General features: G+C 45.6%; 1 protein-coding gene across 2 annotated transcripts in view; it reads right to left on the reverse strand.

The window, feature by feature from the left end:
* Positions 1-16,219, reverse strand: part of GLRX3 (glutaredoxin 3) — a 31,260-nt gene extending 15,041 nt beyond the window's left edge. The window contains exons 1-4 of one of the 2 annotated variants that reach the window (XM_027528519.1): positions 16,102-16,219; positions 10,358-10,466; positions 2,112-2,186; positions 1,232-1,433 (exon numbers count right to left, since the gene is read on the reverse strand). In XM_027528519.1, coding sequence (XP_027384320.1) covers positions 1,232-1,433; positions 2,112-2,186; positions 10,358-10,466; positions 16,102-16,190 — 475 coding nt within the window. In that variant the 5' untranslated portion in view covers positions 16,191-16,219. Of the gene's footprint in view, positions 1-1,231; positions 1,434-2,111; positions 2,187-10,357; positions 10,467-14,774; positions 14,842-16,101 lie in introns of those variants that run through there. The other variant, XM_027528520.1, reaches the window with a different exon arrangement.
* Between the last annotated feature and the right edge of the window lie 107 nt (positions 16,220-16,326).

The following is a 16,326-nucleotide window of genomic DNA, read 5'->3' on the forward strand; positions in this document are numbered from 1 at the left end:
GGGACTGCTGTCATGAGGTCAGCACAGAGAGTGCCAGAAACAGCGCCCCTGCCTGACGGGGAGAGGCGAACCAGCATCCATCAAGAACAAACCACCAACACCCAGAGCCTCTCTGCGGCTCCCTCTGGTTAACTCTCACACGGACTAAGTTAGCTCTTCAGTATATACACAGCAGGCATCTGACACGTAACTGCTGGCAAGGAAAATTTTCAAGCAGAACTGAGAAAGAAAGGAACCATTTCTTTCTCTAAGACAGAATTCACCATGAAACTTTACATTTAAAACTAGACTTTTTCATAATTTAATAGGTAATTTGCTAACTATACAGGGAAGAATTTGTAACTAACTTTATAGTGGAAGTTTGGCTGTATTTATAAAGTCACACTGGACATGCAGTAATGACATCAATAACACATTTAATTTCCCTGCCAACTATCTTTAACAAATCCCTCCTGCGCAGTTAAAGCAACATTCTTAGATTCTCAACAGCATCATCGAAAGGCATTAAATGCTCGATTATGCAGCATAATAATGTTACACGAGGCACAGTAAAAAGAACACAATATGAATCCAACACCTGAGGGGCCAAATGACTCTGAAAGTTACTTAAGGACAACACTCCATGCACATCTGAGGCAAGACGGGAAGAGTGACTGTCAGCCACAGAATTAGCAATCTTTAAATCCTGAGAAGCAATGAACTGGAAATGACAGCAATGGGTGAACAGTGTCATCAGACACTGAGAGACAACAGGAGGCAAAAGCATACAGGGTGGACACTGGAACACTACCGTAATTCTGTGCATTTCTGAACTGCTGAATCTGAACCATACGAATAAAAGGAGGCTGCCAAGAAAGAGAAGGTAAGTGTTAAGAGCAAGATTAACTGAACAGACCAAAAGCCTATTAATGGAGACAGCAATACAGTGGCCAGGACTCAATCCCAACTCTGCTACTCAGTGACGGCAAATCGCCTTCACTGGGAATTAGGCAGACAACAAAGGTTTTGAATTAGATGATTTCCAAGATGTCTTTTGATTTCAACATTCCCCAAGTCTACACTGCAAACAAGTTCTCGTCACCTAACTTGAGTCCACTGGAAATTACAACCTTTCTGCTCTTCTAAGGGTGTCTGATCGCAAGCATCGGTAGAAGGTGTCCAGCGCAGTCTGCACAGAGCACGTGGTCTCGAGCCCAAGCCACGTGTGGCGCAGCTTGGAGCAGGCCCTTACCGCAGCGCGGCTCCTGAGGCGTCCCCTTCATGAACAGCATGCAGGGGGCGGCGTGGGTTAACTTCTTCAGGCGCAGGCTGAGGTCCTCCTTCGGGTGCTCACTACCACTGGGCGAGAAGGAGCCGCTAGACGCATGTCGCTGAACTTTTTTGGTCAACTCTGGGGCATGGGCACCATCTAATCGGTCGATTTTCTGAGAATTCTAAAGTTAAAGAAGTCATTCAGAGTATGTGTACATTTCTTCATCATCTATTTTAGGCTCCAAAATTATAACAAACACAAGTCCATAGCTCTAGCCAGTATTTAAAGAGGTCAACACTATCACTGGAGAAATTTTTTGAAATTTGGATTACAAACTGCCTGCCACGCATGTCAATTTTAGAAATGAATAGTTGGTTTCTTTTTTCCTTTTTGGAAACACTGGGAAGGCAGCACTACTCCTGAAACCAGATCAGACAGGCTCTCCCCACCCCCGCTGCGGTCAAGCTGTTATGAAGTACAGATGAGGTACCTGGGGAACTCTGGTGACACCCAGGGGTGCCCAGAAACACAGATTTGCACCCACTTCCTAAGAGAGTCACTAATCAAACCAGAAGCAGCAAGATGTTTCATCATACCCAAGCACATGCCCCAACCAACCAACCTCTGACCCAACTCAGGGAACAGTTTGGGTTTACAGCCATGCCTTCTGGTGGGTGGACCTCCACAGTCCGTGTCACCTTCCCAGGACCCCAAGGGCAAGCAAGCAGTGAGACTACAAGACAGGTCAGGGCGAGGAGCAGGCAAACACCTGGTGCTCAGCATCAGGGGAAAGGGGAAAGGAACCGGCGAAGGCAGCCCCACGGTACTCCGCAATCTCTTCCACCGTCTTTAGCCTTACCTTGAAAAACAGAAAGGTGGGAACAGAACTAATTTCATATTTTTCAGATACTTCAGGAACAGCTTCCGCTTCCAACTTTAAAATAAAAGAATTTAAGCATGATTATAAAAAGGTCTTCTCTTTTTAACTACTTCACATGTAAATCAGTTTCACATGCATTATCCCTTCAGGTAGTTGACGTTTTTAAAAGAGCACAGTACAAAAGTTTATGACACATTTACATTTAAATGAGACTCACTGGGCTGGCATGTCATCCACTGAGTCTGCGGTGTCAAAACAGGTTCAGAGGTTTTTATTTTGTTGCACATTTCAAAAGATGCCTGGAGGCTGTGAATAAAATTTTTGGTGCACTAGTGACCTAGTAAATTTTCAATCATATGCAGCTACTACTATATTGAAATCCATAAATCACTGACCCCAGTTATGTCATGATTACAGTGCTTATTTTCTGCCCACAGCAATTCTTGCTGTTTGCTCTATTGACTAATTTCAAGAGGCAGTACATCATGACTGACAGTTGCAGCCTTCTGCAAATTATGAAGCAAAAAGGAGTATTTCTTCAATAAACTATTGATGTCTGATAAATTTTACTTTTAACTCCTGCAAGGCTGCTGAACCCTAAGCAGATAGATATCTTGCTAGGTTACTTGCTTCTGGGTCTGTTCATACATTTAAATGCATTTTAAATAAGATGACCACATTCTATTTGAAAATTTCCTTGAAGCCCTTCAACAAGATCTGATGTGATATCTGACACATAAACATATTTATTAGTAACACGTTCTCTAAATGAGAATAAAATTACTATAAGCTTTTTATGTGGACTTTAGATACTTTGAGAAAAACCAAGATATATTGTGTTTTTCCCTCACAGGACTGTCAATGCTAATACAAACTTTTAAAACCAATAAAAATCTGTATCCACATTATACCTATAGGAAATAAAGTTTATTGATAAATTATGTTATTAAAGAGTTTTTAAAATATATACACTGTGTTTTTCCAAGAGTAAAAGATTTCCACTGGGCTTAAAATACTATCTTTATCCAGAGCTTTAACCAATCCACTGTTTCTATCCATAAAAATGACCATGACACAGGGGGAGGCTATCCCATGTCTGTGGCTTGTATCGTCCATCTCGTATATTCTTGGGTGCTCTTTTACCGCCTTAATTCTATTTTCTTTAGAACACCCTTTTGAAACAATACTTTAAATTATTTTCATTTTTAATGTAAGAAACCACATATATTTTAAAATCAATGTCAACTGTCCAATAAAACTGAAAAAAAGAACAGAGAGAAGGTTAAGCATTTGGAGACAGCTGTTCAGAAGACACTCTTTCTAAAGTCTAAGGAACTTCTGTACCATATTCTTTCAGACAACTCCACACTAGACCAAAGGAGAGCAGAAAGGTGGTGACCGAGGCAGCACTAACGTCTGGTAAGTGCCCCCCACACTCTGGGCACTGGGCCAGGCTCAGTGAAGATCCCCATCGCTCGCACTCCGGGATTCTAACAGAAAAGTAATACGAATCAAAAAACAGGTGCTACTAAGTAGAAGCAAGATAACAGAGTCTTAAACAGAACAAAACAAGTCACATCCTGACTCATAAAATCAAATTCCTATATGCTTTTAAAAGCTGATCTCTTCTCATATGTCTGCTGGTTTCCAGTAGGGCCCCTTACTGACAACTCTTCTGGGAAGCAAATGATGCTCTCAAAATTCCTGCTGAAGCCAGGAGGATCACTACACGTGCCTCCCCTCAAATGAGCTCCCAGAAGACGGAGCTTAATAAGACAAAGGCAACAGTGACAGGCAAATCCTCCTGAGTCCAGACCAGGAGGGCCATTAAAGGCAAAGCCGCTCCCCAGAATAGCAAGGGCAGCTGAAGTCCGAAAACCTTCACAGCACTAAAACTCCTTGGAAATATTTCTGATGGATGTAAAGCAACATAACAGTTATAACAATGGAAGTAGAAGATAAATGCATACATATTCAAAACTTTTAATTTCAATTTTCTTCTACATTCTGAAGAGACCAAAGATGGCCAATAAGAGCTACCTTCCTTGGAGGCCTGCTCTGTGCTGTACACCAGACTTGTCACAACTGGAAAGCAGGGCCCGCGTTATCATCTCAGCTCCACAGGGGCCAGGAGAGAGGTCACTCCAGACACAGTTAATTAGCAGGAGAGCTGAGAAACCAACCCATGTCTGTTTGACGACAAACCCTGTGCTTTTCTCATTATGCTACGGTTACCTTTTCTACCACAACAAGTAAGAAACAGCAAATTTAAAAGACAGGATTATATATGACTTCAGGACCAGACAGACATGGACACTTCCAGAATGGATTCCCAGCCAGAATGCCTTGGGGGAACCACGTGCTTCCTACACCGTCAATCTCAAACTTGGACCCTTCCCACCCAGGGTGCTGTGTGTCTGTGGAGAGGGGAGGAGGGCAGGGGAGCTCTACTACAGCAGGATGAATCCAGACGGAAGGAATCTCCATCATCTCCTTTGATATATCAGGGGTCCCCAAAGACCACCATGATGGTAATGGCTAAGAGCTATGGTGTACTCTAAGCCAGACAACATTCTGAGTGCATTCACATACTGAGTTCATTTAATCCTCACGGTGAGTGAGCGAGTGAGCGTTAGTCGTTCAGTCATGTCTGACTCTTTGCAACCCCATGGAGTGTAGCCTGCCAGGCTCCTCTGTCCATGGAATTCTCCAGGCAAGAATACTAGAGTGGGTAGCCAATCTCTTCTCTGGGGAAAGCTTCCCAACCCAAGGACCAAACCCAGGTCTCCTGCACCGCGGGCAGGATCTTCACCGTCTGAGCCCCCGCAGGGGCCCTCACGGCGGGTGCTATCATCGTAGCCCGTTTCTAGGTCCCTCACTGCCGAGCGGGAGGTGAGGCAGTCTGGCTCTAGGCACAGTCCACTCTACACAGCCCTGTTACCAGCTCACCAGACCCAACGGTTCCTCCTCGTCTCCTCATTTTACTGACCTTGCAGTCTCACTCAGTAAGCGTGACCACAGCTGCCTTCTCAGATTCCCTTCCCTTGGCTTTCCGTGTCTTCTCTTCCTCTAACTCCTGGCCTGAGTATCTGGCTTCTTCCTTCACCTTTGCCAACCACGATGTTGCTGCACATCCCAGGACTTGGTTCTGCACCTGCTTCTCTTACCTATACTCACTTTCCTAGCAGAGTGGTCTCAGGCAACACCCTGGCTCTAAGGAACTCCAGTATGGCACCGCCACCCAACCTCTACCTAGGACAAACCTCTCCTCTCACCTCCAAGCCACACACTCGACATCTGCCCGCAGATCCCCACTAGACATTTCCCACTGCACCTGTTCCTCCCCAGGGCAGACCCGATCTCATTTAATCCACCAAGCTACTCAGATCAAAAAGGAGACAATCTTAACTGATCTATTTCCTCCACCCTGACATCCAATCCATCAAGAGGTCTCCTGGGTGCCCCCTCTAAAACATAAGCCGACGCAGACAATAACAGCATTTCAACAATCTCCCCACTAATGTCCAAGAAATCTCTTACCTGGCCTAGTGAAACAGCCTCCTAACTGGTAGACCTGCTTCTAGTCTGTACTCTTACCCACTTCAAACCATTCTCCATGTGGCAGCCACAGTAATCGACTTAGGAATCAGACTGCATCAGACTGCACTTGCAATAAAACCAAAACTCGACCATGGCTCACAAGGCCACGTGGCCCTCCCTGCCTCTGCAGCTTCCGGTCAGGGCTTCGACCCCTTCCCTCTTCTCCAGCCCCGCTGGCCGCCCACTGCTCTTCTGAGGTCTGCACCTGCTAAGCCTCTACCTAAAGGCTCTCTGCCAGCACTTCCAGTGACTGTCATCTTTGCGTTTTTTAACTCTCACTTGTTAGATACACCCTTTCAGCACAACCTACATAAAAGCACCCCGCCTACCCAAGACCCCTCTTCACAGCCTGCCTATTTATTTCTTCTGTTGAAATTCACACCACCTGAGATTACCCTGGCACTGTGTTACCCATTTACTGTCTACACCCTTACTGTCCTGCATTCCCAGTAACTAGCATCCGGTGTGGCATACAATTGAGTGTCCAAGAAACAGAATGCTGAACAGTAGTCACTATTCCTAAGCCAAAAACACAAGTGACTACTTGCCAGTGGCGGCAGAGGCTCCAAGGTAAAGGCAAGGATGAGAAAACTCAACCTTTCAACATAAATCAACTAGACTTCAAGGAAACAAGCAAGCAAACAAAAGCGCCTGACACTCTGGGACTCTGTCACGCCTCACACAGGACTTCTTTTCACTCTGTGACGTGCTACGAAAGGCGAGTTTTTCAAAGTCAAATTCTTTGTTTGCCAGAAAGTCAAACATAAATGTCAAAATAGTATTTAAATGAACATTTCTAATAACTTTTTATAATACTTTGCCAAACTTTACCCAGTAACAGCTAATAAACTATGTTAATTATGTTTTGTTTTTTTTACCAAGACAGCACAGATTAAAACTAGGTTATTTTTAAGATTTAACCATCCTACTAGAATTATCTGAGAGACATTTCTATAGTTCCTAAAAAATGGAATCCTACATATGCTCTGTAAGACACTAAATAAACTGATCAATATTCTGACACACAAAAAAAACAAGTTCAGATACTCAGCTGATACCTAGTTATACAACCAGTTAGCCGATGCCGATACCTAATTATACAGCCAGTTAGCCAATACCTAGTTTTACAGCTAGTTGGCACCCTTCTGGAGACTGCCCTACATTTTCTGCTTAAACACATTGTTCACAAAGATTATTTTGAATTTAAACAGTGTAAGCTACAGAAATTATCTATACTAACTGTACAGACCTTTAGAAATTACAGTGTAAGCTGTTCTTTAAGATGGTGGCACATTTAAGAATATATCAAACTATAAAGATTCCTTTTTAAGGAATCAAAAAAAAAAAAAGTAAGTATATAATTCCTTCTGTACTCTTGATTTCATATCTGAAGATACCATGCACATAAAATGCAAGAACAGCTACCATACAAACAAGATTAATACTAAATGAAATACAATAATACTAAATCTCACCAACCAGGTCGTTGCTAAGTCTGACTTCAAGAATAAATTTCTGTACCAAAGTGCAGTATATGGTACATTCAGTATCAGAGCCTAGTAGGCCTCAGCTAGAATTAGGGGGAGGGAATAAAGAGGAGAAAGGGCTGGCACGTGAGGTGGGAGCCACCTGCACAAAGAAAAGCAACTTAAACACAGCAAACCAGGTAAAGGCCCCGCCCTCAAGCGTCTCACCACCTAGTCAAGAAGGGGACAAAACAGGGACAAAACGCAAGGACAGAGCCGATGAAAACACAAGAGACTCCCTGACAGTCCAGCCAATGGAACAGACTAAGCTCAGAGAAGAAAGGGAAAAAAAAGTCACGGGGGTACACAGAAAAGACATCACACAAAATGGGTTTGATTTAAATCATCACGTTGTACACTTTAAATACACACAATCTTTACTTTAAAAGCAAAAGTAATAATAATACCAAATATAAGAATTTAATTTTTTTTTAAATGGCTTTGATTTGGACCATGAATTTGACCAGTGGCCCCAATTTCACCACCCAAAACTATTCTTCCTCTTTCCCACACCACCACCAGACATTGTATCCTGAAATAGTCTACTGACCAAACAATTTTGATTTAATGATAAATGTGTATCCCATTGTTGTTAAAGCGCTAACAAACTGACTTTACATAATTTGAAATGCAAAGACACTTGACATTTTAATTAGCTATTTAATCTTATTCTGAATAAATGTAAGGTTTCTGTGAGACTTAAAGCAACAGACACAACTAACCTATGTCCTCCAAGCCCTTGGAGGTGTGAAGTCAGGGAAGAACCCAGCCCCAGGACCCGACCGACGGGGCAGCCAATGCAGGCGAACACAACGGCAGGCAGCCTAAACGTGGCACCAGTAAGGAGCACACGTTCTTTATCGCCGTATCATCAGTCCAGGAAGTGAGGGGATTCAAACACAGTAAGTGAAAACCTTGCCTTTCAGCAACCTATTCCAATGGGCACAAACTACTAGGATTAAAAAACAAAAAAATGTATGCTAGGTTTTCTCAGATGGTATTTTACCATGTTCTACAAAATAAGGAATTGATGATCACAAAACTTTAGAATTAAAGTATTAAAAACACAGTGCTTAAGATCGTTCTATGCAATGGTTCTGTAAATCTAAGTCATAGAATGAACTAATCTCTATACTTCAAGTCAAAAATGCCAAACAACTGCAGTCGTTAAAAAAACAAAAAGACCAAGAAATCAAATTGTGAGAAACAGAGAGTACCAGGATGTCGCTTCTATAGACTGGAAGAGTCACAGAGCTCTCACCGAGTAAGCTGTGTTTAGTTGAACCACATGCCCCTCCTCTGGAAAATGCCACCGCCGCTCTCAAGTACTTCACCTCTCCCAGGCTGGCTACTGCTCAGCACTGTGCCCTTTAAATCACCTACCTTCCGAACTCCATGCAAATGATCTTTGCCTCTGAAGATGTCTAAGAAAACTATGCCACAGAGTGACTTCCCAGAAAGTAACACCTGCGCAAACGACCCATGGAAACCTGTCACCCTCTCTGAACGGCAGGTACAGTCGGGGTCAGGTATCCCCAGCAGATAAGGGCTCCCAACCCTTGGCTTGCCGAGACATTTAAGCACTTGAACAACTTAAAATCTCACTGCCGAGTCTGGTACTGATGTGAGAAGTAATCCTATAGTCACTTTAAATAAATCATTCAAATGGCAGCTAAGAACAATGCGTTACCTAAACCAGTAACGTGATACACATAAAAGCAGACTTACAACAATTACCACTGTCTTGATTAATCTTACGATTGAAATGTTTAATCATTTATTTCACTTGTAATCGTTATCTTTTATCACTGACCAAACATGCAGTTTTAATGTCCACTTCTATTATTTATATTGGACATTTTAAGGTTGTATTCTAAGGTTACATTACACATTTCACTGGAATTTTAAATAAGTCCTTAAACTTTAAAAAGCTAACTATTCATACATGCTCTATCTGCTTAAGGAAACACTGCAAGAATTCATACAAGATTAATACAAGAGCTACTTATGGGATGGGACGGCAAGGCTGGCGAGAAGGAGTGGGCTGGGCCTTCTCAATGGACTTCTTCCTGCAGTGTTTTGATTTTGAACCATCTAAACACAAGCAATACCTGTTCAAAGGACACATATTTAAACGGAAACTGTCTGAAAAGTATATCAGCTGCTATACAAATAAATTAATGTGTCAGAATTCTGGGTCTTCAGTCTACATAAAGAGGCACACATACAAATACAGTTCACATCATCTTTAACTCCATATACTTGCCAACATATCCTCTAGCTATTTTTTAAAATAGGGTTTTTGTCTGCTTTTTTAAAACCTTAAGATTCAGCTTCTGAATATAGGGTATGCCTCCCTTCCCAAAAGTTCATTTCTAAAACACTCAACTCACATGTTGGCCATGTTGCCTCAATTAAGTCCTGACTGATACATTAAATGTGCTAAAACCAAGTGAGCTCGTCCTTTGTAACTCTCATTATCCTAGCCCTGCCCACCCAAGAAAGACACCAGGAATGAGGAGGCTGGAGCACCAGAGCAAGGACAAAGAAGGCTACACGCAAAGTGAATGAAAACAAAGGCAGCCAGGCTGCTTCCTTCTCCCTCTGCTTCCCCAGCGCGACAGAGAGACTCTGGTTTCCCTGCAGGCCTGCATTTACCGGACCCCTGGCAGCGAGCTCCCCCTACCCCCCTGTTCCCTGCAGCCCTCACACACCTTTCTTGAATCACTTTCCATGTCCCACTTAGCTTTTCAATGAAGCAAGTCTTGTTAACATCTCTACTGTACAAAACCACAATTACCCACAATGAATGATCTCACCTGCGAGTGCCCACATAAACCCTCTCCTGACTGCCCATCCTGTCCTCCCACCCAAGCCTGTATTCAGGAAAGGGTAGTGAGTTTTACACCACTCCCTGCTTGAAAAATATAAAACCATTTTAAGGTTTTTAAGAATAATCTACTGTGAAAATAACAGATTCCAACACTACCTATGAATATGAGGAATCCCACACCACCACTCCTTTCTATGTCAATAAAATGTAGTCTAACCCATAAATCAGAATTAAATCCCTAAGACATGACACTGAAAACGCAGTACCTTCACAAATGAAACTTGTTGGTGCTCTTTAGCGAGCTCTGCCATCACGTCGTTCATCTGAGCGCACTGAGGAGCCCATGGTGCCCAGAAATGGACCACAAGAAGGGACCTGTAAATCCGTAAAACGCAGATTTTGAAAACACAGTAGCTTTAGAAATAAGCAAATGAGGATAAATTCTATTACCAAAGAAACCTTTCAAGGACCGCCTGAATTGTTTTTGTACTGCTAGAATCTTGTATTAAACACAGGCTGAAATATGATTTCAAGGACTTCTTTTGGATGAATTTTCAAGTTAATGACATTTTTTGAATTAATACTTAGCTCACATGAAGTGGTTCTGAATATTCATCCACCTCAACTACCAGCCATGTAAATTAACTCTATTTTGAGACCCTGTGGAAACTAGATTTCTGCAGTCAGGGCACAATGTTTGTGAAAAATGACTATATATGCGTTACTACTATTAATGTTAGTATTTTTAAACATGGTATTGTGATGAAGTGATCATAGGAATAGGAATAAAATGGGGCAAATGAAGTATATAAGCAGAAAACAAGGAAAAAAATAGAACTGCTTTTTATACAAACTTTCTTATGCTACAAAGTATTTTCTAAAAACTGACAGTATGAACAGACAGAATAGTGGACTAATAAACTGTTGATAAAATCCTTAGAAATCTCAGTATACATCTATTAACTATTTTCATATAAAACTACCTTGGCAAAGATACCTTTAAGTCTAACCTCATACTCAACTGAAAAACCCTTCACTTTTACAGAATTATAAATTCAAACAGTTGCTTCAGTCGTGTGCAACTCTGTGACCCCATGGACTGGAGCCCACCAGGCTCCTCTGTCCACGGGATTCTCCAGCCAAGAAGACTGGAGTGGGTGCCATGATCTTCCCGACCCAGGGAGAGAACCTGAGTCTCTTATGGCTCCTGCATTGCCAGGCAGGTTCTTTAACATCAGCGCCACCTGGGAAACTCAAATTCAAATACAATCTCTCTCAACTACAAAAAGGCTTCCCTCATAGCTCAGTTGGTAAAGAATCCGCCTACAATGCAGGAGACCCCGGTTCGATTCCTGGGTCGGGAAGATCCCCTGGAGAAGGGCTGGGCTACCCACTCCAGTATTCTGGCCTCGAGAATTCCATGGACTATACGGTTCATGGGGTCGCAAAGAGTAGGACCCGACTTAGGACACGACTGAGCAAGCGACTTTCACTTTCAACTACAAAAAATCTGAACACTCAGGAAAACACATTGAAAAATATGTTACAAGGAGGAAAAAAACAAGGACAATTAAACTTGGGCAAGGAAAGAAGTAATCAACTGTTAAACCACTAAAACAATACAGCTGAGAAAAGAAGGGGCCCAGTACCGCCAAGCTTCTGGCTTAGTGACTTAGGTAGTGGTGGCACTCGCCACGATTCACAGTCCAGAAGCAGGCAACCTGGGAGGAAAGAAGTCTAGTGGGCTCTTAGTGACAGTCAAGCTCAGGAGAGAAGTCCACGCTTGATCCGCAGATCTCCGAATCAAGAGATGGCGGGCACCACCCTCATCCACGCCGGAGAATAAAGAAGGGGCCAAGGGCAGAGCCTCTGGGGCTCGTCACCACCAAGTCAAGAGCGACGGAGGGAAAGGAGTCCTGGCAGTAGACCAGAGAAGGTTCAGGGGTCTCACAGGAGTCAGGAAGGGAGGGGGACAACCATCAAACAGAGCAGGAAGAGTGACCAGCAGTGGGCAGTCATTTCAGCAGGTGAGAGAAGCAGTGTGTGGACCACTGAGCTGAGAATGAAGAAGGAAACTGCTAGGAACCTACTAGGTAAGAGACTGGGCTGTTAACAGAGAGCGAGCGAGGATCCAGACAGATCAAGGGATGGGCTTTTATCAATGCAGGAACATCTTCATAGTTTATTTTGTGAGGGGACAGTGCAAGTGAGAGGGAGAGGCTGAAGACATGAGATTCAAGCTCTCAGAGGTGGCAGGACAGGGAAATCTAGAGCAGAGAAGAATTCAACACGAGAAGACAGTCTCCTCTAGGTCAGCAACAAAGGAATCAAGAATGGGTAAAGTGAAAGAAAGTGTTAGTTGCTCAGTCGTGCCCAATTCTTTGCAACCCCATGGACTGTAGCCCATCAGGCTCCTCTGTCCACGTGATTCTCCAGGCAAGAATACTGGAGTGGGTTGCCATTTCCTTCTCCAGGGGATATTCCTGACCCAGGAATCGAACCTGGGTCTCCTGCATTGCAGGCAGATTCTTTACCGTCTGAGGCACCAGGAAGCCCCTACAGTGGGAAAAGCTACAAGCAAATCTGTTGTGTTGGGGGAGGGGCAAGTAGAAGCAGCAGCCTGATGAGGCTACTGAAGTCCTGTTTTCCCAGGCAGGAAGCAAGGTCTTGTGCTGAAACAAAGGAAAATAGAGGACAAGGGCCACAGCCAGGACAGAGGAAGAAGGGACAGCTGCCTGGGACACAGAAAGCAGGACGCTCCAAAGGAAGAGCCACCGAAGGCAGGAGAGAAACACATAGTCAGGCCCCCACTCCACGGGCCCCACTGTAGCTAGAACTCAGGAGCTTCGGCGCATGGGCAGAGACTATGGAGGAAGTACTGCTGATACTTCACCAGTTACTGATTCCTCTTCCTCTCACGCGTGAAGCTGGACTACATTAACACTTCTTATCAAACTGAAAAATGATTTTTAAAATCAAAATATTCAATGATAAAAAGAATAAAGTGAGACAACACTTTTATATCCCACTGGTAAAAGTTCAATTGGAAACTTTCAGAAATTTCTTGTACCACTTTCAAGGATCTAACCTACAGAAGTCATTAAAGAGACAAAGATGTATGTATATGACTACTTCCCCAGTATTTTACATAGCAAATAACTGTAAAAATCTATTATTCAACAACATAGTTTTCTTAATGGTCATAAAATATTATAAAGTCATTAAAAATTGTATCTCAAAGAACATTTAATAACATGGGAAAATACGAGTACATTTTTAAAAAATTAAATAGGTTACAAAACTTTTTAACAGTATGTGCCAACGTAAGTAAAAAGAAAAAGTACACATATACAACTTAAATTCCATCATTACTAACGCAGCTTTGAAGAGTAATTTAACTTCCACGTCTGTGAAACAGCAATAATACCCTGAGAGGTTGGGAAGATCAAACAAAAATATGTAAGCCCTTTAAAAATATTAAAGAATGATATTAATGTTCTTTTAAATTATCCACGTTATTCTCAAATTTAGATGCTTAACTTCTACTTTCCAATTAAGTGAACAACGCCTAATATCATGAGGACATAAACCTGAAACAAATAAATGCTGTCACCCTCTCCTGATGGCCCACTGCTCTCTCCATCTTCAGGGACAGCTCAATGTGCAGGGTGCACTGTTTAAGGAAAAACCTTTAAGAGAAGACGAGGTTCAAATCCTAACTGCTGCTGCTAAGTTGCTTCAGTCGTGTCCGACTCTGTGAGGCCCCACAGACGGCAACCCACCAGGCTCCCCCGTCCCTGGGATGCTCCAGGCAAGAGCACGGGAGTAGGTAGCCATTTCCTTCTCCAATGCATGAAAGTGAAAAGTGAAAGTGAGGTCGCTCAGTCGTGTGGACTCTTAGCGACCCCACGGACTGCAGCCCACCAGGCTCTCCGTCCATGGGATTTTCCAGGCAAGAGTACTGAAGTGGGGTGCCACTGCCTTCTCAAATCCTAACTACTGTGCTTTTAAACAATGTAATGAACCTCCGTTCTTTGTCAGTAAAATATTTAGTGGTCAATAAACTGCTGTCTCACTGTTATTTCAGATGTTCTGCTCCTGAAGTTATTCCTGTACAGATAACACTAACTACCATGTATTAAAATCATGTAGTATTAGACTATATTAAATATTTTACAAATGGGCAAAACCTTAATTATTCTGCAAACCTTAATTATTCCCAACTGTGTAGACTAACATATAAACCATATAAACATATAAACCTAAGTCATGTGATAACTTAGGCAAAATACATTTTCAATTCACATGAAATTTTTAAATTGAGAAGCAATGATCTGTCAAACAGACGTTAAATAGCATTAACAAGTACTACTTCATATTCTGAAATGCTGCCATTTCCACCAAAAGGAGCAGAGATCTGTTCCTTCCCCAGATGCCAAGCACCACTTCCCACGTGCCCATCTAAAGGCATCATTTCACTTAATACCATTTGGATGCGTTCTTGCCACTGCTCTGTACTTGGATCATGTCACCTACAGGCCAGTGGTAAGAACGCATCCAAACGGTATTAACACTGACATTTTAACCGACTGCGACGTCTTAAGGACTTTTACGTTAAAAAAAAAAATAACACAGGATCAATAATGCCAAACACACAAACAGCAAAATAGTCTCCATCCTCACCGGGAGAGGGTGACCGCGTTTATGTTTGCTTCGGGTTTCTGTCCTCATGACGTCAGGCGCTGTTCACTTAAGATGGGTAAAGTGAAGTGAAGTTGCTCAGTCCTGTCCGACTCTGCGATCCCACAGACTGTAGCCTACCAGGCTTCTCCGTCCACGGAATTTTCCAGACAAGAGTACTGGAGTGGGTTGCCATTTCCTTCTCCAGAGGATCTGGAGACCCAGGGATCGAACCCAGGTCTCACACACTGCAGGCAGGCAGTTTACGGTCTGAGCCACCAGGGAAGCCCGCTTATTAAGGACAGATCCACACAAGCCCGGCTCCTTCCAGAGGCCGCCTCCGGGCCGCATCCCGTTTCATCAATGAGTCAACGTCATTCCCCACGCACCCGCCTCCCCGGGCCCACCTCTTTCAACAATTTACCAAGTGAACCTGAAACGCCGAAGCAGCAGTTCTGATGAACACTTTTCGGCACCCGCCCCCTGCCACGCTCCCAGGGAGCTCCCCAGCGGCCTCCAGCTCAAACTCGGGGCCGCATCAGGTCCGCACGCCCCACCGCCCTGAGCTCCGCGCAGGCTCTCTGCCCCCGGAGCCTCCGAGGGCGCTCCCGCCCGCCGGCCACGCGCCGCCCGCGGCCCTGACCCCTCTCACCGCAGAGGACACCGCGGCCCGACCCGGGCGCGAGCGCAGGGGCGGCCCAGGGCTGGCAGGGGGCTGAGCGCCGGGCGGGTGCCCAGGCGAGGGCTCGACTCAGCCGAGGCGGAGAGACCGCCCCGAGGCCCCGCGCGCCCGCCGGCGCTGACCCGCAAGTCGGGGGCCGGGGAGCGGTGTTTCCGGGTACCGCCGAACGGGCCCACCGCACCCCGCGGCTCTCCTTCCGACGCCTCCCCCCAGGCGAGAGGCAGCCGGGCCAAACCAGAACCGAGGGCGGCGGAGTGCGCTCAGGAGGCGGGAGAGCCCGTCCAGCGCCCGGGCAGGCAGCGCGGCCCGACCACGAGCGCCCTCAGACGCCAACTGCCGCCCCGCTCGGCCTCCCTGCAGCGCCCGCCCGGGACGACGCGGCGAGGGGCCGGGGTCTCCGCGCCCACCCTCGGCAGGGAGCTGGGGCCCCGCGTCACCGCCCCCCGGGGCCGCCGGGCCTGGCGCCGCGGGGCGCCCGGAGCCTCGAAACCTGGGTCTGCGGTGGACCTGCTCCCTCACCGGGGCGGGGACCCGGACTCAGGGTCCGGGCCGCCCAGGCTGGGCCGCGCGTGAGGGAGCCGAGCAGTGCGCCCGTGAGGCCGGCCCCCGCCGCGTCCCCTCACCCCTGCCGCCCGCCGCCTCGCTTACTTGGCTCTGAGGCGCAGCAGCTCCTCAAACTGCCCAGCTGAGCCGACCTCCACCACCGCCGCCGCTGCCTCAGCCGCCCCCGCCGCCATGCTGCCGCCGCCAGACAAGAGCAATCGAGCGCGGGCGGCCGATGGGGGCGGAGCGCGGGCGGTGGCGCAGGAAGCCCCGCCCCCAGCCGTCCCGGCGGCCCCGCCCCCTGCCCCGCCCCGCCCCCCAGGGCCGCGT

Source organism: Bos indicus x Bos taurus, chromosome 26, assembly GCF_003369695.1.
Source record: "Bos indicus x Bos taurus breed Angus x Brahman F1 hybrid chromosome 26, Bos_hybrid_MaternalHap_v2.0, whole genome shotgun sequence".
Classification (NCBI taxonomy): Eukaryota; Metazoa; Chordata; class Mammalia; order Artiodactyla; family Bovidae; genus Bos; species Bos indicus x Bos taurus.